The sequence below is a fragment of the Dipodomys ordii genome, unplaced genomic scaffold, assembly GCF_000151885.1.
Source record: "Dipodomys ordii isolate 6190 unplaced genomic scaffold, Dord_2.0 Scaffold92, whole genome shotgun sequence".
In the NCBI taxonomy this organism is placed as follows: domain Eukaryota; kingdom Metazoa; phylum Chordata; class Mammalia; order Rodentia; family Heteromyidae; genus Dipodomys; species Dipodomys ordii.
In genome coordinates, this window is record NW_012267308.1 from 5,125,448 (window position 1) to 5,151,638 (window position 26,191).

The following is a 26,191-nucleotide window of genomic DNA, read 5'->3' on the forward strand; positions in this document are numbered from 1 at the left end:
GAGCCTCCTAAAACACCTCCCCCACTTACCTTTTGTACAGCACAACCTCAGGAATCCTCTTAGAATCTTCCAAGACACCCCTGCCCCCACCAAGACCCTGCTAAGCATCTGATAACTAACGCTTCTGGAATGCTAAAGATCAGAAGGACAGACTAGGAATGTGGCTTAGTGGTAGAGTGCTTGCCTAGCAAGCATGAAGCCCTGGGTTCGATTCCTTAGTACCACATAAAGAGAAAAAGGCAGAAGTGATACTGTGGCTCAGGTAGTAGAGTAGCTAGCCTTGAGCACAGAGAAGCTCAGGGACAGTGCCCAGGCCCTGAATTCAAGCCCCAGGACTGGCAAAAAAAAAATTATAAGGACCCGTTGGAGTCCTGGGACTCCTGGGACTCCAAAGGCCCCTTCTCCTCCAGGATCTCCAGCTCCACTTAGAATCTGTTGAGTCTTGTTGGGATCCCAAAGCATCCTCCAGGGTCCCATAACTGCTTGCTTTGGTCTTTGACCTTAAGAAACTTCCTCCCTATTGACCCCTCCTTGGGCCCTTGAACACAGTGGCTTAGTTGACCTTCCCTACTACTTGTGATCTCTGCTGACCTTGCTGAATCCCTCACAGCCCTTCCCCACCCCACCCCCCAAAAAAGTCTCCTGACTCTCGTTGTACCCTCTCACCCCCTATCATCTTTCCACTTGTTTGACCTTTGGTGATTTGTCCTGTCTCCCCCTCCATCCTGCCAGACCCCTATCCTTCTATCCTTTCAGGCTGTCTCTATGACTCCCTTGTCAATCAAACACTCCTCTCTGACCACTGCTCTCCTTTGGGTCCTCCCCCAACATACAACCCCTCAGCAGGTCCTGGGGTGGTGAGTCTAGAGGGGAAAGGGCTGTGGGCCAAAGATGAAGCTGGGGCCTCAAGTGACCCAATGGGTCAATGTCTTTCCAGAAAGACACAGATGAGGAGGTCCGAGAATTCCTACAAAACAACCTCAACCTGCAGGGAAAGGTATGTCTCAGTCTGCAGCTGGAAGGGGTGGGCCAGAAGAATAATCACCATGATAGCAAATGCTTCCAGCACTGTCTATCTTTGAGGCATAGAAGAAGGACCTTAATCACATTCCTCCATGGAAGCCTGGCAGTGGAAATGGGATACATGGCTGAGGAGGGCGACCCTGGGGTTGGAGAATTTGAGCTAAGCAAGAAGATCCCTCATGCAGTTGGCCTTGTACCTTGCCTCTCCACCCTAGGTTGAAGGCTCCCCATCTCTACGCTGGCAGATGGCCCTGTATCGGGGCCTCCCAGGCCGGGAGGAGGATGCTGATGACCCAGAGAAAATTGTACGCAGAGTCCAGGAAGTATCTGCAGTTCTCTACCACCTCGAGCAGGTAGGTAGGGCCCAAGAGTTCTTATTGCTGAGTAGCAGGTCTGTGGGTGGGAGTTTGAGCTGGCCCTGGACTTGTGAGTAGAGCCTACAGGTGAAGCTTTTGTCTATGGGTGGAGCCTCAGCTGGAGCCTTGAGTGTGAGGTGGGGCTTAGGATGCAAATAGGGCTTTATGAGAAGGACCTAGTGTTCCATTTGGCATCCAGTTAGTAGGATTAACTAGAACTAAAGGGGGACATCAAACTTTGGGACTAGGGATGGGGCCTACTAGAAGAAGATACCTTGAGTCTGGAGACAGGGCTGAAGATGGGAAGTTGGTACTGGATATAGATGTAGCTACACATGTGTAGTTTCATCCAGACCTGGGAGGGGGACAAGGCCTGGGACATGACAGACTGACTTCTGCCCTCCAGACCGAGCACCCTTACAAGTCCAAGAAGGCAGTGTGGCACAAGCTCTTGTCCAAACAACGTCGGCGGGCAGTTGTGGCCTGTTTTCGCATGACACCCCTGTACAATCTGCCCACGTAAGGCCCCCAAGAAGGAAGGGAGCCCAAAGGGCCCCCAAGGAGAAAGGAATCTGGGAGCCAGGAGGATGGAGAGCCATATTATATATGGGGGCATGAAGATGGTCGAGAGTGGAATGTGGGGGGTGGGATGTGTGGGAGGCAGGGGAATGTGGAAGAGGTGGGGTCTCAGTGACACTCAGACTTCTTCCTTGCAGACACCGGGCATGTAACATGTTCTTGGAGAGCTACAAGGCTTCATGGATCCTGACTGAGGACCACAGTTTTGAGGACCGCATGATAGATGACCTTTCAGTGAGTAGTGGGGCTGCCTGGGGAAGTGGGGGCAAGACGGGGTAAGGGCACCTTCCACATCAAGAGCTATGAAAATGGGAGTTGGTGGTTTACACCTGTAATCCCAACTATACAATGGGTAGAATCATGTGGGTTTTTGTTTTTGTTTCTGTTTTTTTGTCGGTCACAGGGCTTGAACTTTGGACCTGGGCACTTCCTCAGTTCAAGGCGAGTGCTCTACCACTTGAGCCACAGCGCCACTTCCCCACTTCTGTTTTTCTGGTGGTTTATTGGAGATAAGAGTCTCACACACGTTCTTGCCCAGACTGGCTTTGAACCTCAATCCTCAAATCTCAGCCTCCTGAGTGGCTAGGATTATAGGTGTGAACCACCAACACTGGTTGTGTTTTTGTTTTTGTTGTTGACTGTGGGGCTTGAACTCCCAATTTGGGGTCTGTCCCTGAGCTCTTTTGCCCAAGGCTAGTGCTCTACCACTTTGAGTCACAGGGTTACTTCTGGTTTTTCCATTGTTAATTGGAGATAAAAGAGTCTCACAGGGACTTTTCTGCCCTGGCTGGCTTTGAACCACAATCCTCAGATTTCAGCCTCCTGAATAGCTAGGATTATAGGTGTGAGCCACTGGATCATGTTTTGGAGCTACCCTCCTAACCCCTAAGCCCTGCACAAAGTTAGGTATTATCTCAACCAATAAAGCTGGGCATTGTATAGTATGTCAGTCATCCGAGGAACATGGGAGGCATAAGTAGGAAGAGCCAAATCCAAACCTGTAAAAGTGTGAGGCCCAATCTGAAAAATAACTAAGGCTGAAAAACTAAGATGTGGCTCAAGTGGTAAAGAGTGTGATGCCCTGAGTTCAAATTCCAGTATCACCAAAAAAAGGGGGGGGGAGAGAGGAGTAGGGGAAGTATAGAAATGCATCCCTTGTATTGAGTAGCACCAGGATATATGATGTAGGTGAAGAGAAAAAAAAACTCCAGGCCTGAGAATGTGGCTTAGTGGTAGAGTGCTTGCCTAGCATGTATGAAGCCCTGGGTTTGATTCTTCAGTACCACATAAACAGAAAAAAGCCAGAAGGGGCGCTGTGACTCAAGTGGTAGTATGCCAGCCTTGAGCAAAAGAAGCTCAGAGACAACGCCCAGACCCTGAGTTCAAGCCCTAGGACTGGCAAAACAACAACAACCAAAAACCCTCCAGCCCACCAGGGCTATGAGAGAAGACTAGAGGATACTCCAGGAACCCCTTCCCTAAGATTCATCCTCTTCCTTCAGAAAGCTGGGGAGCAGGAGGAAGAGGAGGAAGAAGTAGAGGAGAAGAAGCCAGACCCCTTGCACCAGTTGGTCCTGCACTTTAGCCGCACTGCTCTGACTGAAAAGAGGTGAGGACCTTTTCCAGCCTCATGTTCTGGGTTGATTTTACCAAGGCAGTTAGGAAGCTGTGATAAGATAGATGAGATGTAGTCCCCACTCCTCTGGGTTCCAACCGTCTCTCTCTACTTACTTCCTCAGTAAACTAGACGAGGATTACCTATACATGGCATACGCTGACATCATGGCAAAGGTAAGTTCCTGCCCCTGTAGTACTTGGCCCCTGACTGAGCTAAGGGTGGACAGATGGGGTATCGCCTTCATTTTTTATCACCATTAATTGATGCCACTCCCCAGAGCTGCCATATGGAGGAGGGAGGGGAGAATGGCGAAGCTGAAGGAGAAGAAGAGGCTGAGGTGTCTTTTGAGGTAGGTTGGGGCCAGGTAGTTGAGACCATTATATATATATAACGGTCAGCACCCAAGAGATAACACCCAAGACCAGAGTTTGAGCCCCAGGACCACGCCCCAGAAGGATGCCAGGTGTGGTGGCTCATGCCTGTCATCTCAGGAGACTGAGATCTGAGGATCACTGTTCAAAGCCAGCCCGGGCAGGAAAGTCCATGAAACTCTTACCTCCAATAAACCACCAGAAAACTGGAAGTGGTGCTGTGGCTCAAGTGGTAGAGTGCTTGCCTTGAGCTGAAGAGCTGAAGGACAGTGCCTAGGCCCAGAGTTCAAGCCCCATGACTGACCAAAAAAAAAAAAAGAGAGAGAGAGAAGAGGAGGAAGAGGAGGAGGAGGGTGAGGAGGGGGAGGAGGAAGAAAGACAAAGGAGAAGCAGTTCATGGGGCCCAAGTTAAGGCTGCTCCATGCCCAGCTTCAATCTGTGTAGCCCTGTGCCTAGACCCTGCTCTAAGTACAGGGTACAAATGAAAGACATAAGTCCCCAGGGACAGGAAGAGCTCACAATTGAAAGGGGGGTGCTTTCTGGAAGTGTCAGGCCCTCAGAGGGCAGAGGTGAGGGATGAGGCTGTGGGGGGACAGGCTAGACTCATTAGGGCTCATGGCCTCCTTTCTGCCCCAGGAGAAGGAGATGGAGAAGCAGAGGCTGTTGTATCAACAGTCACGGCTGCACAACCGGGGGGCCGCTGAGATGGTACTACAGATGATCAGTGCCTGCAAAGGTGCTCGTCTGTGCCACGTTCATTCTGTTCCTCTGAGACACCCTACCTGTTCTTCTCCTCTCCAGTGCCCCCATTCCCTGTAAACACAGAAGGCACACTTTGCCCCCCCCACCTCCCTACCATTCCCCATCTCTTGGATGGTTGTTGGGTGGTAACAGCCAATCAGAGGAACTGCTTTTACTCCCGCTTTGCTCCCTGTAGGTGAAACGGGCGCCATGGTGTCCTCCACCCTGAAGTTGGGCATCTCCATCCTTAATGGAGGCAATGCAGAGGTGCAGCAGGTACCAGAGGCACAGGGACTGGGGAGGAGGCTTCAGGGAGGAGGGAGCTGCCTACTTCCCTGACTTCTGATTCCGCCTCCCACGTCACTTCCTTCCTCTGCAGAAAATGCTGGACTACCTGAAGGATAAGAAGGAAGTGGGCTTCTTCCAGAGTATCCAGGCACTCATGCAAACATGCAGGTGGAGTCTAATATCCATCCTCCAGTTCAGGCCTGCTGGGTGTGGCAGTGTGCCCTTGCTTCCGGTGCCACTTCTGGTGGGCCAGGAAAAGAAAAGCTCAAATGCCAGAGAGCTTATTCTAAGAATTAATGTGGGTCAGGGAAAGAGATTAAAATATAATATAAACTGGGTACCAGTGGGTCATATGTATGATCCTAGCTTACCCAGGAGGCTGAGATCTGAGGATCACAGTTCAAAGCCAGCCTGGGCAGGAAAGTCCGTGAGACTCCTGTCTCCAATTAACCACTAAAATGCCAGAAGTGGCACCGTGGCTCAAAGTGGTAGAGTGCTAGCCTTGAACAAAAGGAGCATAGGGACAGCACCCAGGCCCTAAGTTCAAGCCCCATGATGACAAAAAAAAGCTCCAGGACAGTGCCCAGATCCTGAGTTTTAGCCCCAGGACTAACACAGAAAATAATAATATGAATTCCACATGGTAGAACCAAGAGATTTGTTGAGAACTCAAGGGTATTTGGGTTCTTACTGATGGCCCTTTCTTTGCCTCTTGTTATTAACTGACTTCTGTCCATTCTTGTGTTGCTTTTGTTAGTTGATAGTTTCTGCTTCCTCAGATTCAGCTGCCAGGTGTTTTGTCCTGAAGTAAGGCCGTGCCTTACTTCATAGATCTGGGGTTGGGGAGGCTCAAGGTCCCCATTGCTTCTGCTGCCTACTCATTTCTGCCTCCGTTTATGTGTGTGTGTGTGTGTGTGTGTGTGCGCGTGCGTGTGTGTGCATTTATGCACGTGTGCATGTGTATGTGCCAGCCAGTACTGGGGCTTGAATTTAAAGGTCTCAGTCTCTCACTTGGCTTTTTCTGCTCAAAGCTGGTGCTGTACCAGTTGAGCCATACCTCCACTTCCAGCTTTTTGCTGGTTAATCAGAGATAAGAGCCTCATGGATTTTTCTGTCTGGGTGGGCTTAGAACCTTGATTCTCATATCTCAGCCTCCTGAGTACCTAGGATTACAGACCTAAACTGTCAGTGCACAGCTCTCCTCTTGATTTCTGGTGATACACAGTCTCCTGTGGCCCTTCAGGTCCTGGAATCGAGGGGAGGGGGCAGAGATCTCATGACATCTCTCCAATCTTTCTTCCCTCAGTGTCCTGGACCTCAATGCCTTTGAGAGGCAGAACAAGGCAGAGGGGCTAGGCATGGTGAATGAGGATGGCACTGGTGAGACCCTCTTTCCCTGGGGACATTGACCTTCCTTCCCTCTACCACCACTGCCCAGAGCTCCTCTCCTCCAAGGCACCCCCTTCCAGAGAACTCCCTCTCATTCTTCCTGGATTATGGATCCCAGTCCTGCCATCCCCCTCCCTCAGGATCCTCCATTCCTCAGGATCTCCCTCCCCATGGGTGCCACCTTGGGTGTCATTTGTCCTGTGTTCTCTTACCCATCACCCCATGGACCCTGCCCTCCACGTACCCCAGTCTCATGCCCTGGTTGCTGTTCTCTCATTAATGTCCCTAATCCGGGTTAATTAGTCCTCTCTTTGCTGTGTTTTGACGTGTCTAACATTTCTACCCTGATCCTCGCTTCCTGCCTCTCCTCCTCTCCCTGTCCTCTCTTTCTCTTCTCTGTTCTTTCTCTTCCTTGGCTTGGACCTTCACTTCCTCCTCTTTTACTTGCTCACCTGCTCTCCTCTGTCTCCTTCTGGCTGTCTTTCTGTCTGGGGCTGTTTCTCTCTGTGTGTCCTGTGTCCTTGTCCCTGACTGTCACTGTGTGTTTTGCTGTGTCTGTCTTTCTTTTTCCCTCCTGCTTCCTCCTCCCATCCTGTTGGCTGCCTCAGTCATCAATCGCCAGAACGGTAATTCCCCCTCCCTTTTTCCCTGTGCTGTGCTGCTGCCATCCCTCCTCTTCTAACTCCCAACTTCCCCCTCTACCTGGGGGGCTGAGGATCTGGGACATCCAAGAATGGAGGGACCCTCCAGTGGGGGGCAAGGGGCACCTGTCTGACTGTCTGTGGAAAGCTTTGGGACCAGGAGTCCCAAGATAAGAGATTCTGATCTCAAATGAGTCACTGATCACAAGTGGCACTAAAGTCTCTTATCTAGTTCAGTGCTGGTGGCTCATACCTGTAATCCTAGCTACTCAGGAGGCTCAGAGCTCTGAGGACACCAGTTCAAAGCCAGCCCAGGCAAGAAAGTCTGTGAGACTCTTATCTGCAGTTAACCACCAGAAAACCAGAAGTGGTGCTGTGGCTCAAGTGGTAGAGCACTTGCCTTGAGCTAAAGAGCTCATGGACAGCGTCAAGGCCCATAGGTTAGGCCCCACAACCGACACAAATAAATAATTAAATCTCTTATCTTCCCTAAGCCTCAGTTTCTCCATGTGTAAAACAGAAGTTAGCTGGGCATCAGTGGCTCATGCCTGTAATCCTAGCTACTCAGGAGGCTGAGATCTGAGGATCACAGTTCAAGGGCAGCCCGGGCAGGAAACTCTGTGAGACTCTTACCTCCAATAAACCATTCAGAAAACTGGAAGTGGTGCTGTGGCTCAAGTGGTAGAGCACTTGCCTTGAGCTGAGGGGCTGAAGGACAGTGCCCAGGCTCAGAGTTCAAGCCCCACAACCGACCAAAGAAAAAAACAGAAGAAAAGACCATAGAAGTTCCTTTCCAACTGGATATTTTAGGCCTTCCAGACCCAGATCCCCAGTCCCAGGGTGGGGTGACACCTCCCCGCCAATTCCCACCTTCTCTGCGCACTGCGTCCCAACCGCAGATTGATTGGTCAGCGGTTTTCCCATCCACCAATCAGATTGGTTGCCTCCAATCATCCATTCTGATTGGTGCGCGCCTGCCCCCCCCTTGCGCCTGCTCTGATTGGCCCATTTATGACCTCGCCTTCTCCCTTACAGCCCACCATGATTGGCTTCTTTCAGATGCCCATTCTGAGTAGACCATATTGATATATCTTCCCTCTGCTTCTCCTGGATTGGCTGCTTTTGAGGCATTTGGGCCAGTTGGCTAGCTTTCAGTCCCTATCTTTCTCTTATCCCAGCCCAATCCTTTTCTTTCCTGCTCAGAGCCTTTGTGTGAAAGTGACCCCAACCTCTGTAATCCATTAACTGCTGCAGCCTGGGAGTGGGGTGGGTGGGGTGGGGTGGGGTGAGGGCACATCAGCTGCCTGAACGTCTGCCAAGTCAGACGTTTTGTCACACAAGTGGTGACATCACAGGGCACTGATGCTGTAGAAAGACACTTGAGGCCCCAGCTTCATGACTAAAGAGCCCCTCAGGTCTCCATCTGCTGATCTCATGGACTCTGAGGTCAAGACCTGCTGGTGTCATGGATGCCCATGGCCCTCACAGTGTCTTTGAAGTTTAGTGGCTGCTCTTCCCAGCACCTCCATACTTCGTGCATGTGTTTGCAGTGTGCATGTGCTGTGTGCATGTGTGTGCTTGTGTCTTGGCACATCTGATCCTTCCTGGGCCCTGTCCCTTCCTCCCATCCAGGAGAGAAGGTCATGGCTGATGATGAATTCACACAAGATCTCTTCCGGTTCCTACAGCTGCTCTGTGAGGGACATAACAATGGTGAGGACAAGGTGTGGGCTGGGTAGAGAGGACATCAAGGCCTTGGGGGAGGTGGGGAGGCTTCAGCCATACTTACCTGAGTTGCTCTCCAGTTGTCCTCCTCCTCTATCCATGATGGGCCACCAACCAGCCTGGTCTTGTCCAGCTTCAATCTACCTCCCTCCCAAAATCCTCTTGGAATTTCTGAGATTTAGCTCCTTCTCTTCACTCAACTCTTTTTTTTTTTTTTTTTGTCGGTCATGGGACTTGAACTCTGGGCCTGGGCGCTGTCCCTCAGCTCTTCAGCTCAAGGCAAGCGCTCTACCACTTGAGCTACAGCGCCACTTCCAGTTTTCTGGTGGTTTATTGGAGATAGGAGTCTCATGGTCTTTCCTGCCCGGGCTGGCTTTGAACCACGATCCTCAGATCTCAGCCTCCTGAGTAGTTAGGATTACAGGCGTGAGCCACCGGCGCCTGGCTTCTTCACTCAACTCTTCTGGCCAAGTACAGTTTCCAAAAGAAATATGCCAAAATACAATGTGGCCAAAACAATTTATTTGCCCAAATGGGCATTTTATCTCATTTCATTTTCCTGTAAGGATTGGGTTCCATCCACCAAAGTTCAGTAAACGGGGTGGATTTCTGTATTTTGAATATGTAGAAGGAAAAAACTTCCTGTTTTTTGTTTTTGTTTTTTGCTAGTCCTGGGGCTTGAACTCAGGGCCTGGGCACTGTCCTTGAGCTTCTTTTGCTCAAGGCTAGCACTCTACCACTTGAGCCACAGTGCCACTTCTGTCTTTTTCTGTGTATGTGGTAATAAGGAATCAAACACAGGGTTTCATGCATGCTCGGCAAGCACTTTACCATTAAGCCACATTCCCAGCCCTTTCTGGTGTTTTAAGATTAGTCTTTTTCTTTTAAATTGTGCCAGTACTGCAGCTTGAGCTCAGGGCCCGAGTGCTTGTCTCTTAAATTTTTTTTCAATCAAGGATAACACCCTATCATTTGGGCCATATCTTCACTTCTTGTTTTTTTGGAGCTTTCCTCACTAACTTTCCTACCTGGACTGACTTCAAACTGTGATCCTCAAATCTTCAGCCTCCAGAGTATCTGGAATGATAGGCATGAACCACCATTCCCCGGCCTAAAATGAGTCTTGGATTGATTCATTTCTTTTGTGGCATGAAATGTTTTGTCAGGAGGAAGATCTTCAGATTCTTTCCCAATATACACAAGAGTTTTGTTTGAAAAAAAAAATTTGCCTGGCACCAGTGGCTCATGCCTGTAATCCTAGCTACTCAGGAGGCTGAGATCTGAGGGTTTGCTGTTCAAAGCCAGCCTGGACAGGACAGTCCATGAGACTCCTGTCTCCAATTAACCACTAAAAAGCCAGAAGTGGCGCTGTGGCTCCAGTTGTAGAGTGCTATCCTTGAACAAAAGGAGCATAGGCACAGCACTCAGGCCCTAAGTTCAAGCCCCATGACTGACAAAAAAAAAGTTTATTTTCGCTCTGATTCTGCCAGTTTGACAAGATCAAAGATGACACAATTGCTTATTTAAATACAATGCTGAAGGGAAAAAATAACCTCATGTGACACCCAAAGTTCGTGACATTAAAGAAACCATCCAAATCCTGTACAAAGACATTCTCCTTCATGTCACTTCCTATAACAAACATGTGCAGTCATAAAGTTGTGGTTACCCTTAGCAGGTGCTTGGGAAACCACAAACTTCCCGGAAATTAATGTTCATGACAAAATTGGAATGAATAGAAATCTAACTGTTGTTGGGTGCTGGTGGCTCACACCTGTAATCCTAGTTACTCAAGAAGCTGAGATGCCAGGATCATGGTTCAAAGCCAGGCTAGGCAGGGAAGTCTGTGAAACTCTTATCTCCAACTAACCATCAAAAAGCCACAAGTAGAGATGTGGTGGGAGTGTTAGAACATCAGCTTTGATTAAAGAAAAAAAAAAGGGATTAGGAAGATAGCTCAGTGGTAGAGTGTTTGCCTTGCATGCATGAGGCCCTAGGTTCGATTACTCAGTACCATATAAACAGAAAAAGGTGGAAGTGGCATTGTAGTTCAAGTGGTAGAATCCTAGCCTTGATCTGAAGAGCTGAGGGACAACTCCCAGGCTCAGAGTTCAGGCCCCACAACCAACAAAAAAAAAAAAAAGCAAGGCCCTGAGTTCAAGCTCCAGTACGTACACACACACACACACACACACACACACACACACACACACACACACAAAATATTGGGGGGAAAAATGAATACAGAAACAATAGGTCCCACCACAACACAACACCTAATGCATAGTAGATTCTCAACAATATTTTCAGATAAATTTAAAAATGATCCTATTGCCCTTTGACACATAGTAGGTCATTTGCAACAGTTACTAAACAATGGTCATGTACCCCTGGTATGCATTGGGCATTCAACAAGTTTTTTGATCAGTTCTAGGGCTTGAACTTGGCCTGGGCACTGTCCCTGAGCTTCTTTTGCACAAGACTAGCCCTCTACCCCTGAGCCACAGCACTACTTCTGGCTTTTTCTGAGTAGTTTATTACATTTTCCTGCCAGGGCTGGCTTTGAACTGCGATCCTCAAATCTCAGCTTCCTGAGTAGCTAGGATTACAGTTGTGAGCCACCAGCACCGGGGGTAAAATACTCAACAAAATTTTATTGGATAAATGAATAAATGATCCACCATCTGTCTCTCCCAGCATGTTAAATGCTCAATGAATAAATGCCTTTTCATCTCCTTAGATTTCCAGAACTATCTTAGGACACAGACAGGAAACACAACTACTATTAACATCATCATTTGCACAGTGGACTATCTCTTGCGGTTGCAGGTGAGGATGTGAGACCACTGGGATGTGATTTGAAACTTGGGGGAGGGATCCCTGAGTGTCCTCACACCCTGCTCACCCCATAGGAATCCATCAGCGATTTCTACTGGTACTACTCAGGCAAGGATGTCATTGAGGAACAGGGCAAGAGAAACTTCTCCAAGGCTATGTCAGTGGCTAAACAGGTGTTCAATAGCCTTACAGAGTACATTCAGGTAGGGCCTGCCCACTGTGGTGGGGTGGGTTGGAGCATTCCCCCATATAGCACCCTTCCCTGGGTTTACAGTTCCCTCTGTCCCCAGGGCCCCTGCACTGGGAACCAGCAGAGCCTGGCACATAGCCGTCTCTGGGACGCCGTGGTAGGATTCCTACACGTGTTTGCCCACATGATGATGAAGCTTGCTCAGGTTTGAGGTCTTTCTTGTTTCCATTTGCTCAGCAGTCCCTGTCCGGTCTTGGTCCCATTAGCCAGTTTCTTATCCAAGTGCTCCCAACATGTTCCCACCCCTTGGTCAAGTCTGTCTTCCCTCTAGATTGGCTCTCTGTGTGACCTTGCCCCATCAATCAGCTAGAATTCCACCTATACATCCATTATTAGCTTGTGCTGGGCCCCACCCCTTCTGGTCAGAGCTTTTAGTATTGGGTAGTATTCGTTTCTCTCTGATGAGGTCATCTTAAGTTCCCACAGCCTTGAAATTGGAGTGGGCCCCTTCTAAGATCAGGGCTGGGGACTGAAGGAGTGTTGCTTTTATATTGTGCCTGCGGCAGATGACACCCATGCCAGGCATCCATGATGTAAGGACCAGAATCTTTGTGCTTCCCTTTTCCGCACTGCCCTTGTGTCTTTGCAGTCTTTGTCAATGCCTAGCAAGCGCTTTATCCATTTGCTCTGCTTCTGTATATTCAACAGTTCAAGGCTTTTACATACAGTCACATACAGTTATGCATTCATTACACCTGGGCCCATAGCTCAGAACATCCTAGCACCCTAGCCTAGCATCATAAATATATTTGTGTAGTACAGAAGTTACCCAGCAGATGGCAGTAAAGTATTCTACTTGTCATTTCTCCACAGAAAGCATCCTGGAGATTTTTTTTTCTTCTTCTAATTGACCCAAAGGTACCATAAAAATTGCCAGAAATCCTGTAATCTGACTTTGATAGGAGCTGAAGTAAGAGCCCAATACCTCAATGTCAGTTCAGTTAAAGTGACTGTAGATGTAATCTCAAAATGCTAGTGGAAACAGATACCAAAGTCCTTCAGAGTTAATTCACTAAGTGCTGTGGCTCAGGGGAAAGAATTTGTCAGTTAATATCACAGATCCGGGGCTTAGAATTCTGTCAGCAGATATGTCTCCCTGTCTTCTTTGGCTTTATTCTCAAGCAGAAGCTTACAGACTGGAAAATTGGTGAGCTGGACTTCCAATGGGAAAAGAACTCTTTTCTGAGAACTCCAGCCAAAAGATCTGAAATTCTCTTTGATTGGGTTCCTGGTTGGGTCAATCATTGTATCCAGAAGAAAAAGAAAGCTAATTGACCAGGCCTAGTCATGTATCCTCCCCTAGAATAAGAAGGTGTGGTTAGCTTTATGGGCTTGATTGGCTAGACTTGGGCCTGTGAACTAGGAAGTGGGGTTAACCAGGAAAACTCAGAGTATGGTTGAGGGGGCACCCAACTGAAAATGGAGGGATTGTGTGAGAAGGTAGGTTGGTTCATAGGTAGGCACCTCTTCCCTAGTCAGATCCTCATATGTTAGAACCTTAGATTCAGAATGTCAAATGTGTTCGAATTAGAATTAGCAACTCCCCAAGCTAGAGGGTTGAAAGAACTTTACCTACCACTTTTCTGGTCTCTTCCTTTGCCTTCTCCACTTGGTCAGAGAGAGCTATATGAAATCAGCCCTCTCTGGGTCAACAATGATCACATATTAACAATTGTATGTGACTCAACTTAACTACCAGGTGGCAGAAGTTTGTGGTGAAGGATTCCATGTGTCCCACAGGAGGCACTGTGCAGGGATAGCATGTGCTCCTCTATGTCCCACAGTGGCTTACCAGAAAGCACAGTGGCTGTCTCCCCAGCAGTCCTCCTGAACACAGTCTTACTTTTCCAATGATTGTGGATGTGGAGCACCCAACCATAGAACAGGCATTGTTCTGGGTCTCTGTCTTCAGCATTGCTCACTCTTTCTCTGCTCTGAATGTCTGTTCTCCATGTCTCCTCTTCCTTCTCTGTCAGTCTAATGCCCCTTATATCTCCTGCTGGGAGTGCTTCCCCCTCACCTAGTACAACCCCCAACCCCCACAATCTTATCTCTGCCCCCTCCCCTGCTTTCGAGGAACATGTCAGGACTCGGGTCCCCTCAGAGGTAAGAAGGGAGAGAGGGGGTAATCTCAGACCTGTTGGGGAGGAGAAGCACCTGGGAGTGGGAGCCGTGTCTCTGCAGACACCAGCCCTGACACAGTGGGCCTGTGGATCTCTAGGACTCCAGCCAGATTGAGCTGTTGAAGGAGCTGCTCGATCTACAGAAGGACATGGTGGTGATGCTGCTGTCCCTACTGGAAGGTAAACAACAACCTGGGGAGTGGGGGTGGAAGCACAGAATAGCCTGTATTCCCAGCATTTAGAAGACTGAATCAGGGGCTGGGAAGGTGGCTCAGCGGTAGAGCGCTTGCCTTGCATGCATGAGGCCCTGGGTTCGATTCCTCAGCACCACATAAGCAGAAAAAACAAAAGCCGGAAGTGATGCTGTGGCTCAAATGGTAGAGTGCTAGCCTTGCTGAAGAGCTGAGGGACAGTGCCCAGGCCCAGAGTTCAGGCCCCATGACCGGACCCAAAAAAAAAAAAAGAAGAAGACTGAATCAGGAGGACCTCAAGTTTCAGGCCAGCCTGGCCTCCACAGTGAGATTCTGTCCCTTAATACATTAATTGAAATAAAAAAAATTAACAGGTACCGAAATAAGCTAGAGCTTCGGGCCAACTAGAGAGTATGTAAAATCCCAGGTTGCCATAGTCTTCTTCTGTCCTGACTGGCTTATCCTTGGCTTCCCCCCTCCCTCCTGCCAATCTAAGGACTTTTGTGTACAGTAAAGGTTTTGGTATATGAGCTCTGAGGTTATGCAACTCTGGGTTCAAATCTTCTCTCTCCCTGCCATCTACTGGCTATGTTGAGTGGGTAATTTTCATCAGCTGATCCTCATGCGCAAAACCAAGTAGTCATACATTCTCTCCCAGGGTAGTCATGAAATTATGCAAGCCATGATATCTGTCACCCACAGGTAGCTTTATTGATGATTACCCCAGCTAGTGAGAGATATAGACAGCGTGGCATGGTGGTACATGTCTGTAATTCCAGCAGAGGATGATCTGTAATCTGGAGGCAAAGGAAAGAGGACTGTGGTCTGAGGCCAACCTGAACAATAACAACAACAGCAAAAAGAATAGACCCTACCTGAACAACAAAAGTAAAAAAAAAAGAATTAGGGTGTGTGATGGTGGTTCCAGTGACAGAGTGCCTGCCTAGCAAGTGTGAGGCCCTGAGTTCAAACCCTAGTACTGCCAAAAGAGAAAGAAGAAGGCTGGGTGCTGGTGGTTCATGCTTGCAATCCTAGCAACTCAGGAGGCTGAGATCTGAGGACTGGAGTTGGACATGAAAGTTCATGAGACTCTTATCTCCAATGAACTACCAGAAACCAAAAGTGGTATTGTGGCTCAAAGTGGTAGAGCACTAGCCTTGAGCAAAAGAGCTCAGGGACAGTGCTCAGGTGCTGAGTTCAAGCCCCATGCAAAAAAAAAAAAAAAAAAAGATTTGGGAGAGAAGAGAGAGAAGCACAAAATAAGCAGGTGGGTTCTCGGTAGGCTGATACAGATCAGGAAGTAACCCTTTTCAGGGGGATATAGAAGCTGGTTTGGGAGCATGAGCCCAATGGTGAGCCATAGGTTCTGAGCTGGAGAGAGAAAGCTAGCCTAAGAAAACTCAGGAAAGGATGCTGTCGGAGCTGGGAAAATGGTAGAGTGCTTGCCTTGCATGCATGAGGCCCTGGGTCTGATTCCTCAGCCCCACATAAACAGAAAAGGCCGGAAGGGGCACTGTGGCTCAAGTGGTAGAGCACTAGCCTTGAGCTGAAGAGCTCAGGGACGATGCCCAGGCCCAGAGTTCAGGCCCACGACCAAATAATAATAATAATGATAATAATAATAGTAACTCAAGGAAGAATGCTGTGCTGGGCTGTACTGACCTGGAGTTCCCACAGGGAACGTGGTGAATGGCATGATCGCCCGGCAGATGGTAGACATGCTCGTGGAGTCCTCATCCAACGTGGAGATGATCCTCAAGTTCTTCGACATGTTCCTGAAACTCAAGGACATTGTGGGCTCCGAGGCCTTCCAGGACTATGTCACTGATCCCCGGGGCCTCATCTCTAAGAAGGACTTCCAGAAGGTGAGTTCTGCACAGGACCTCAGTGGGTGGCCAAGTTCTGGCTATGACTTCCTGACTGGCTGACATGAAGGACAGACTTCTCTGCCAACCGCAGCTTCCTTATCTGTAAGTTGGGATGAAACAATAATGGGAATTGAACTCAGGGCCTCAGGTGTGCTAGGCAAGTGTTCTACCACTGAGCCGTTCTCTCCAGACCCTTTTGGGGTTGTTTGGAGGATGAAGTACATGAATGCATATGAGAATCATCTTTATTATGAATAGTTCTAACAGTTATCATCTGTGCTAATGGCCTTTCTGTTATATGACAAAATGCAAACTGGTTCAGTCTGTGGTCTCTTACCCCTAGGGCTTTGGGCCTGTGGCAGGCAAGAAGAGTACATGCTAGAGCAGTGCTGCTCAATTCATGACTACCTATATTTTTTTTCTTTTCTTTTTTTTTGTGAGTCATGGGGCTTGAACTCTGGGCCTGGGCACTGTCCCTCAGCTTTTTCATTCAAGGCTAGCACTCTTTCACTTTGATTTTTTTTTTTTGGCGGGGGGGTCCGGTTGTGGGGCCTGAATTCTGGGCCTGGGCACTGTCCCTCAGCTCTTCAGCTCAAGGTTAGCACTCTACCACTTGAGCCACAGCACCACTTTTGGCTTTTTCTAAGTAGTTTATTGGAGATTAAGAGTCTCAGGGACTTTTCTACGTGGGCTGCCTTCAAACCACAGTCCTCAGATCTCAGCCTTCTGAGTAGCTAGGATTACAGGCATGTGCTACCTGTGCCCAGCAACTCATGACATTTTATAGCTCAAAACTTGGCCCAGTTTTGTTTGTTTGTTTTAGGCCTCAGGTAAGGGTAGAATATCATGTGGCAGGAGCCTGTGGCAAAGCAAATCGCTGTCACAGTCCAAGTGGGGATCAAAGAGGGGGAAGATCCCTGGATCTACTCTGAAAGCAGAGCTGACAGATTTACTGAGAAATCAGGTGTGGGTGGTGGGACAAAAGAGCCAAATCATGGATGACTCAACACTTTCAGTTTAAGCACTTAGGTGGGTGGAACTGCTATCCCAGAGATGGGTGGGTGGGGGCACAGAGGCTTTTGCAAACAGAAGTTCACTTTGGGCCATTTCCATTTCTGACATCTACAAAGAGATTTCAGCTGGGGCTTTAGCTGTTAAGAATCTATATTCTGAGACTTGACTTGGTTGCTCACATCTGTAATTCTAGCTACTCAGGAGGCAGAAGTAGGAGAATCATGATCCCAAGTCTTGGCTGAAGCAAACGTTCAAGACTTGATCTGATCTATAACTGAAGCAGAAAGACCTGGGGTCGTGGTTCAACTGGTAGACTAACTGGTAGACTAAAACTGAGAAAAATTTTAAAAGACACTGCATTCTGGAGAACACTTAGGGCTAGGTGTTGGTGACTTTTGACAGTCATTGCTGCAGCTGGCGTTCAGCACTGGTATTCAGAGGCTTCAACTGTATCTTATGGACAGGGCATGCTTCAAGTAGAGAGTGCAGATTCCAGACCATAGTCCCTGCAGCTTTAGAGCTCTATAAGGCAATTTCAACATGGGAAACTGACAATAGTGAGAGAAGAATGAGGGTGATGGTGGTTGGGAGGGAAAACTGAGAGAAAAATGAGGGAAAAGGTGACACCTTTCAAAAAGAAATGTAGAGCCTGGTGCCAGTGACTCATGCCTGTAATCCTGGCTACTCCGGAAGCTGAGATCTGAAGATCACAGTTCAAAGCCAGCCCAGGCAGGGAAGTCTTTTATCTCCAATTAACACCAGAAAACCAGAAGTGGCACTGTGGCTCAAGTGGTAGAATACTTGCCTTGAGCTGAAGAGCTCAGAGAGTGCCCAGGCCCAGAGTTTAAGCCCCACAACTGTCAAGAAAAAGAAAGAAATGTGCTCATTACCTGACTTACATCACTGTAAACCCTCTGTACACCATCTTTACAGTAACAATTTTTTAAAAAAGAAGGAATGATGCAGGTGACTCACATCTGTAATCCTAGCTACTCAGGAGGCTGAGATCTGAGATCATGGTTCAAAGCCAGCCCAGGCAGGAAAGTCGTGTGTGTGTGTGTGTGTGTGTGTGTGTGTGTGTGTGTCCTGGGGCTTGAACTCAGGGCCTGGGTACTGTTCTTGAGCTTCTTTGGCTCAAGGCTAACACTCGACCACTTGAGCCACAGTGCCACTTCCAGCTTTTTCTGCTTATGTGGTACTGAGGAATTGAACCCAGGGCTACATGCATGCTAGGCAAGCACTTCACTACTGAGCCACATCCCCAGCCCCTCCATGTGACTCTTAGGTCCAGTTAACCACCAAAATGCTGGAAGTACAGCTCAAGGGGTAGAGTTCCAGCCTTGAACAAGAAAGTTAAAAGAGAGCACCCAGGACCTGAGTTCAAGCCCCAGTACCAGCATAAACAAGCAAAGTCCTAGGCAAATAAATGATGACAAAAAGAGAACAGCAAATCACAGGGCTGGGGCTAGGAATGTGGCTTAGTGGTAGAATGCTTGCCTAGCATTCATGAAGCCTGGGTTCGATTTCTCAGTACCACATAAACAGAAAAGGCTGGAAGAGGTACTGTGGCTCAAGTGGAAGAGTGTCTTGATCAAAAGAAGCTTAGGAACAGTGCCCCAGCCCTGAGTTCAAGGCCCAGGACTGGCAAAAAAAAAAATCACAGGGCTAATTTGGAGGGCAATGGGCCCCAGACCTGTTTAGGGGTGAGAGAAGACTGTCTTCTACCGGTCATCATGGAGAAAGGCAGGTGGCTGAAGACAGGGCAGAAGAGGAGACGTTTCTGTGTGATCCTGTCTCTATACTCTGTGGTTTTTAGAACCCTTCACGATGTGCAGAGCCTCTTACTCATTTAGAAAGCATCTTGCAAAGTTCTTGGCTTTTTACAGAGCACTCCTTAGAACAAAAAAAAATTCACTTCTATTCATACCATGGCAACATTTCTCACACTGTATTTTGCAGCCCATTGTAGGTCACAAAATTAATCTACTAAATCAGAACTAGCATCTTTAAAAAACAAAGTAAGGGCTGGGTACCCGTGGCTCATGCCTGTAATCCTAGCAACTCAGGAAACTGAGATCAGAGGATCATGGTTTGAAACCAGCCCATGCAGGAAATCCATGTGACTTTATCACTAATAAAAAGCCAGAAGTAGAGTTGTGGCTCAAGTGATAGAGCACTGGCCTTGAGCAAAAGAAGCTCAGGGACAGTGCCAAGGCCCTGAGTTCAAGCCCTAGTATGGGCACCAAAAAGAAAGACATTGCAGAGTACAGTTGCATAGGAAGGAAAGAAGGGAGGAAGGGAGAGAGAGACCGGGGGAGATAGGTCATCACAAATACGGTTGCATAGGAAGTTAGAATTTTTTTTTCTTTTGAGTCATATTGTGCAATACATTCTTACTATTGGTGTGGTCAAGAACATTTAGAAAATTGCCTTCAATAACTGCTTGCAAAAGTACATAAAAGAGTGAGGTAAGCCAAGCTCAGAGACAAACAGTGCATGTTTTTAAAGCTCATGTGGAAGCTAGATCTAAAGTACACAGGGCATGATAAATTATATAAGACCCTAGGCATTCACATATAAACTGTGAGACTAAAGAAAGATACTCTTAAGGAAGGAACCCAAATGCATAAGGCCTCTGCACATTTAAAATACTATTTATTGAAATTAGTTCCAGGAAATGGAAATATGGGCTTTTTGTTGATGGTGGTGGTGTATTTATTTATTTATTGACAGTCCTGGAGCTTGAACTCAGGACCCGGGCACTATCCCTGAGCCTCTTTGTGTTCAAGGCTAGCACTCTACTCCTTGAGCCACAGGGCCACTTCTGGCTTTTTCTGTGATTAATTGGAAATAAAAGTCCTATGGGCTTTCCTGTGCAGGCTGGCCTCAAAGCACAATCCTCAGATCTCAGCCTCCTGAGTAGCTAGGATTATAGGCATGAGCCACCAGTGCCGTGATGTTTTGTTATTTTTTTCTGTCTTATGGGAGGGCAGGGAGGAAGGATGACCAAATGCAGGCATGGTACTCAGCAAACACTATATGGAAAATGAGTTATGCAGCTTGTGGGCTGGGATGGGAGGGGGAAATTGGTGGAAAGCAAAGAAAGGGGTGACATTGTCCAAAAAAAAGAAATGTACTCATTACCTGACTTAGGAGACTATAACCCCTCTGTGCAACACCTTAATCATGACAATAAAATTATATTTACATTTTTTTAAAGTACATAAGAGGGTAGGCGGTGTGGCTCAAATTGTAGAATGTTCTCCTCCTGCCTTGAGCAAAAAAGCTAAGGGTCAGCTCCTAGGCCCTGCGTTTAAACCCCAGTCACCCCCACTGACCTCTCCTACTTACCTCTAGGCTATGGATAGTCAGAAGCAGTTCACTGGCCCGGAGATCCAGTTCCTGCTTTCCTGCTCTGAAGCAGATGAGAATGAGATGATCAACTGTGAGGAGTTTGCCAACCGCTTCCAGGAACCAGCTCGTGACATCGGCTTCAATGTGGCAGTGCTGCTGACCAACCTGTCCGAGCATGTGCCACATGACCCACGCCTGCGCACCTTCTTGGAGCTGGCTGAGAGTATCCTTGAGTACTTCCGGCCCTACCTGGGCCGCATCGAGATCATGGGAGCCTCACGACGCATTGAGAGGATCTACTTCGAGATCTCAGAGACCAACCGCGCCCAGTGGGAGATGCCCCAGGTGAGCAGATCTATGGGTTTGTCCACTCCTAGAAGGCTTGCACTCCACGTGGGGTTGTGCACACCTTGCACGTGTGGGCTCCTGTGCTCCAGCAAGCCCATGCCCAACCTTTTGGGTTTTGTTGTTGTTGTTGTTACTGTTTGTGTACCAGTACTAGGGCTTGAGGTTAGGGCCTGGATGCTGACTCTTAGCTTTCTCACTCAAAGCTGGTATTCTACCTCTTGAGTCACACTTCCACTTCTGGCTCTGTAGGGGCGGGGATGGGGGGGGGTGTGCACACGCGAGTACTTGAGTCCTGGGGATTGAACTCAACGCCTGGGCACTGTCTCTGAACTTTTTATTTTTCCTCAAAGCTAGTACTTTACCACTTGAACCACAGCTCCACTTCTGGCTTTTTTCTTTTCCTTCCTTCCTTTCTTTTTCTCTTTCTTTCTTTCTTTTCTTCTTCTTTCCTTCTTTCTCTCTCCCTCCCTCCTTCCTTCTCTCTCTCCTTCCTTCCCTCTCGCCCTCCCTTCCTTCCTTCCTTTCTTCCTTCCTTTCTTTCTTTCTCCCTCTCTCCCTTCCTTCCTTCCTTCCTTCCTTTCCTTCTTTCTTTCTTTTTTTTGTAGTTTATTGGAAATAAAGAGTTTCACAGACTTTCCTGCCTGGGCTGGTTTCAAACTTCCATCCTCAGCAGGGCACCAGTGTCTCACACATGTAATCCTAGCTACTCAGGAGACTGAGATCTGAGGATTGTGGTTCAAAGCCAGCTTGGGCAAGAAAGTATGTGAAACTTTTTTTTTTGAGGGGGGGGTCCGGTCGTGGGGCCTGAACTCTGGGCCTGGGCGCTGTCCCTCAGATCTTCAGCTCAAGGCTAGCACTCTACCTCTTGAGCCACAGTGCCACTTCCGGCTTTTTTCTTTTTGCTTATGTGGTGCTGAGCAATCGAACCCAGAGCCTCATGCATGCAAGGCAAGCGCTCTACGACTGAGCCACCTTCCCAGCCCCGTATGTGAGACTCTTACCTCCAATTATCCACCAGAAAAACCAGAAGTGTGCTGTGGCTCAAGTGGTAGAGCATTCGCCTTGAGCTGAAGAGCTGAGGGACAGCGCCCAGGCCCAGAGTTCAAGCCCCTTGACCAACAAAACAAAAACAAAGCCTTCCTCCTCAAATCTCAGCCTCCTGCATCTCTAGGCATAAACCGGTGGTGCCTGGTACACATCTGGCTTTTTGGTGGTTCATTGGAGATAAGAGTCCCACCATCTCTCCTGCCTGAGCTGGTATACATACATACATACATACATACATACATACATACATACATACATACATACATTTTTTGGGGGGGTGGTCATAGAGCTTGAACTCTGGGCCTGGACACTGTCCCTCAGCTCTTTAGCTCAAGGCGAACGCTGTACCACTTGAGCCACAGTGCCACTTCTGGTTTTCTGGTGGTTTATTGGACATAAGAGTCTCATGGACTTTGCTGCTCAGGCTGGCTTCGAACTCTAATCCTCAGATCTCAGCCTCTTGAGTAGCTAGGATCACAGGCATGAGCCACCTGCACCCGGTTCTGGGCTGGCTTTGAACCCCCAATCCTCAGATCTTAGTCTCCAGAGTAGCTAGGAATAGAGATGTGAGCTATTGGCACCTGGCCTTTGGGCCTTTTGTCACTGTGGTCCCAGCCTCCCGTCCCTCCCTCCTCACCCCCCACTGATGGCACTTTCTGTCCTTCATATGCACTGCAGGTGAAGGAGTCCAAGCGCCAGTTCATCTTCGACGTGGTGAATGAGGGCGGTGAGTCGGAGAAGATGGAGCTGTTCGTGAGCTTCTGTGAGGACACCATCTTTGAGATGCAGATTGCAGCACAGATCTCGGAGCCTGAGGGGGAGCCAGAGGAGTCGGAGGACGAGGGTGCCACTGAGGCTGGCACAGAAGTTCCCGAGGAGGGATCGGCAGGTCCCGAGGGCACCACAGGCGCAGTGGCAGCTGGTGTCACTGCGAGGTTGGCAGCTGCCATGAGCCGGGCGCTGCGGGGTCTTAGTTACCGCAGCCTGCGGCGGCGGGTGCGGAAGCTGCGACGGCTGACAGCGAGGGAGGCGGCCACGGCGGTGGTGGCACTGCTCTGGGCGGTGGTAACCCAGGCAGGATCAGCAGGTGCTGGGGCAGCAGCAGGCACACTGCGCCTCCTCTGGGGCTCCCTCTTTGGCGGTGGCTTGGTAGACAGTGCCAAGAAAGTGACCGTCACTGAGCTCCTGGCGGGCATGCCTGACCCCACTGGTGATGAGGTGCATGGCCAGCAGCCCACAGGGCCAGGTGGTGATGCAGATGGTGAAGGCGAGGGTGAGGGCGAGGGTGACACCCAGGAGGGTGCAGGTGAAGAAGAGGCGGCATCGGATGAGGCCCGACAGGGCGGTGCAGACCGGGCTGTGGCTGTGGCCGATGGGAGTCCTTTCCGGCCTGAAGGGGCTGGTGGTCTCGGGGACATGGGGGATACGACTCCAGTGGAGCCACCTACGCCTGAGGGTTCCCCGATCCTCAAGAGGAAGCCGGGGGTGAGCTGGGATTCATGTGGGTGCTGAGCAATGGGGTGGGAGAGAGAGAGAGAGACCCTGGGTGGGTGGATATGAGCTGGTGGAAGATGGAGATGCTTAGAAAAAGAGCCAGGAACAGATACCTAGAGAAAGGGTCCCAACGTGAAAGAGAAAGACATCTGCAGTAAAGTACATCCAGAGTCCCAGAAACAAATCACAGGGGAATAGGAACCAAGTTTAAAAAGATCCAAGAAGACAGAGGTCAGGGACCCTGGGAAAGACCCTCAGAGATACATGGTTTGTATGAAATTAGTCCACTCAAGACCCCCAGGGGTTGGGAAGGTGGCTCAGTGGTAGAGCGCTTGCCTTGCATGCATGAGGCCCTGGGTTGGATTCCTCAGTACCACATAAGCAGAAAAAGCCAAAAGTGGCACTGTGGCTCAAGAGGTAGAACGCTAGCCTTGAGCTGAAGAGCTGAGGGACAGCGCCCAGGCCCAGAGTTCAGGCTTCATGACTGACCTAAAAACAAAAACAAAAAACAGAAAGACCCCCAAAGCATCCTTAGGTCTAGGTGCTGTGACTGCCTTATTGACCTGTGGTTGTCAAGGAGATGAGATGCCACAGCAGATAAAGGCTTTCCATGAAGTCAGCCTGACCATGTACAATTTACCTCCTGTACAGTGAAATCAAGAAGTCCTAGCTAGGCTCTAAGAGTCATACCTGTAATCCTAAATACACTCAGGAGGCTGAGCTCTGAGGATCACGGTTTGATGGTAGCCTGGGCAGGAAAGTCTATGAGACAGTTATCTCCAATTAACCAGCAAAAGTCTGGAAATGGAGTACTAGCCTTGAGTGAAAAAGCTCAGGGTCAGTTGCCCGGTCTTGAGTTCAAACCCTAGTGTTGGCACAAAAGAAACAGAATGAAAGCGAAGGAGAGAAAATGATAGCCCCTCTTCCCTGGGGTGAGGGTATCTCTTGGATAACCTGAAAATGGGGGATGAGCTGCTGGGACAAAGGGCCAGTGTAGGATTAGGCAGGCCAGCCCTGAGAAGATTCAGACCTGTGTCCTATCCCCAGGTGGAGGGAGAAGAGGAAGAAGAACAGCCTCCAGAACCAGAGCCAGAGCCTGAACCAGAGAAAGCTGAGTGAGTGTCTCAGGGAAGAAGAGGGGGAACTGAGGCCCTATACACTGCCTCCCTTCTGGACTGGGAGACTCCTGAGGTCAAACCACAAAGCTGTCCTGGTCACCCTACATTCCAGCCAGGGACACAAAGGAAAGAACCCATGCAAAGAAATAAATGCTTTTTCTTTCTTTCTTTTTTTATCATGGGGCTTGAACTCTCAGCCTGGGTGCTGTCCCTCAGCTCTTCAGCTCAAGGTGAACACTCTACCATTTGAGCCACAGCACCACTTCCAGTTTTCTGAGTGGTTTATTGGAGATAAGAGTCTCACAGATTTTCCTGCCCAGGCTGGCTTTGAACCATGACCCTCAGATCTCAGCCTCCTGAGCAGCTAGAATTACAGGTGTGAGCCACCAACACCCGGCTTAGGAATAAATTCTGTTCTTTTAACTCCAAGCTGTTCCCTCTACCAGGAACATTTTCCCTCCAAGCTTCCTGAGTTTTCTAGTTCTTTCTGTTCAGGCTCATGTGTCTCCTCCATGATACCATTTGTTTGTTTGTTTGTTTGCAATACTGGATTTGAACTCAGGGTCTTGAACTTGCTAGGCAAGCAATTCTGCCACTTGAGCCAGCCCCCCAGTCCTTTAACTTTAGGTTTGTTTTGCACATAGGGTCTTGTGTTTTGTCCAGACCAAACTTGGACTGTGTGATCCTCCTATCTCCACCTTCTTTTTCTCTCTTTCTCTCCTTCCTTCCTTCCATCCTTCCTTCCTTCCTTTCTTTCTTTCTTCCTTTTTTCTTTTTTTTTTTTTGTCAGTTGTGGGGCTTGAACTCTGGGCCTGGGCTCTGTTCCTCAGCTCTTCAGCTCAAAGCTAGCGCTCTACCATTTGAGCTACAGCACCACTTCCGTTTTTTTGTTTGTTTTTTTTTTCCTGGTGGCTTATTGAAGATAAGAGTTTCACAGACTTTCCTGCCCGGGCTGGCTTTGAACCTTGATCCTCAGATCTCAGCCTCCTGAGTAGCCAGGATTACAGGCGTGAGCCACTGGCGCCCGGCTCTTTTTTTCTTTCGTCATGGGGTTTAAATTTGGGTCCTAGGCACTCTCCCTGAGCTCTTTTGCTCAAGGCTAGCTCTCAGGTACTTTAAGTCACAGTGCCACTTCTAGTTTTCTGGTGGTTAATTGGAGATGAGAGCCTCACAGACTTTCTTGCTTGGGCTGGCTTTGAACCTTGATCCTCAGATCTCAGCCTCCTGAGTAGCTAGGATGACTGGCATGAGCCACCAGCACCTGGCTCCTATCTCCACTTTTTGAGTAGTTGGGATTATGGGCATTCACTGTCTGTCTGTTATGCTATGTGGCTCCCTCCTAGGCTGACCAGATGTCTCATTTAGTTTCTTGCCTCCTTCGTTCCAGTTAGGACTGCTCCCCCTTAGTTACACTGGGCTGGAATCCCATGAAGGTGGAGCCAATGGATGTCTCATTACTCAGTGTTCCTAGCATCTCTAGATCTGAGCTAGGCCACAGGCAGGACCCTTTGTGAATGATTTTGAACAATGAATTGCCCAGGCACTTCATGACCTCTTCCTATATCCTGCCTTACAGTACTGAGAACGGGGAGAAGGAAGAAGTCCAAGAACCCCCACCAGAGGAGCCTCCCACGAAGACAGCACCCCCTCCACCCCCTCCGAAAAAGGAGGAAGCTGGAGGTGCAGGCTTGGAATTCTGGGGGGAGCTGGAAGTGCAGAGGGTGAAGTTCTTGGTGAGGGTCCCCTAAAGACTCATGAAACTTCTTCTCACAGAGAAACCTGTGTCCTCCTCACCTGTCCTCCTCACACTGGTTT

General features: G+C 48.9%; 1 protein-coding gene across 1 annotated transcript in view; it reads left to right on the forward strand.

The window, feature by feature from the left end:
* Nucleotides 1-26,191, forward strand: part of Ryr1 (ryanodine receptor 1 (skeletal)) — a 111,771-nt gene that overhangs the window by 71,350 nt on the left and 14,230 nt on the right. The window contains exons 68-89 of the mRNA XM_013026195.1: nucleotides 938-997; nucleotides 1,239-1,376; nucleotides 1,786-1,898; nucleotides 2,096-2,192; nucleotides 3,461-3,567; nucleotides 3,698-3,749; nucleotides 3,854-3,925; nucleotides 4,584-4,683; nucleotides 4,885-4,964; nucleotides 5,068-5,144; nucleotides 6,283-6,356; nucleotides 6,974-6,991; nucleotides 8,639-8,719; nucleotides 11,472-11,560; nucleotides 11,644-11,772; nucleotides 11,860-11,964; nucleotides 14,041-14,122; nucleotides 15,811-15,998; nucleotides 20,373-20,714; nucleotides 22,443-23,249; nucleotides 24,306-24,373; nucleotides 25,953-26,109. Coding sequence (XP_012881649.1) covers nucleotides 938-997; nucleotides 1,239-1,376; nucleotides 1,786-1,898; nucleotides 2,096-2,192; nucleotides 3,461-3,567; nucleotides 3,698-3,749; nucleotides 3,854-3,925; nucleotides 4,584-4,683; nucleotides 4,885-4,964; nucleotides 5,068-5,144; nucleotides 6,283-6,356; nucleotides 6,974-6,991; nucleotides 8,639-8,719; nucleotides 11,472-11,560; nucleotides 11,644-11,772; nucleotides 11,860-11,964; nucleotides 14,041-14,122; nucleotides 15,811-15,998; nucleotides 20,373-20,714; nucleotides 22,443-23,249; nucleotides 24,306-24,373; nucleotides 25,953-26,109 — 3,036 coding nt within the window. The remainder of the gene's footprint in view (nucleotides 1-937; nucleotides 998-1,238; nucleotides 1,377-1,785; nucleotides 1,899-2,095; nucleotides 2,193-3,460; nucleotides 3,568-3,697; nucleotides 3,750-3,853; nucleotides 3,926-4,583; nucleotides 4,684-4,884; nucleotides 4,965-5,067; nucleotides 5,145-6,282; nucleotides 6,357-6,973; nucleotides 6,992-8,638; nucleotides 8,720-11,471; nucleotides 11,561-11,643; nucleotides 11,773-11,859; nucleotides 11,965-14,040; nucleotides 14,123-15,810; nucleotides 15,999-20,372; nucleotides 20,715-22,442; nucleotides 23,250-24,305; nucleotides 24,374-25,952; nucleotides 26,110-26,191) is intronic.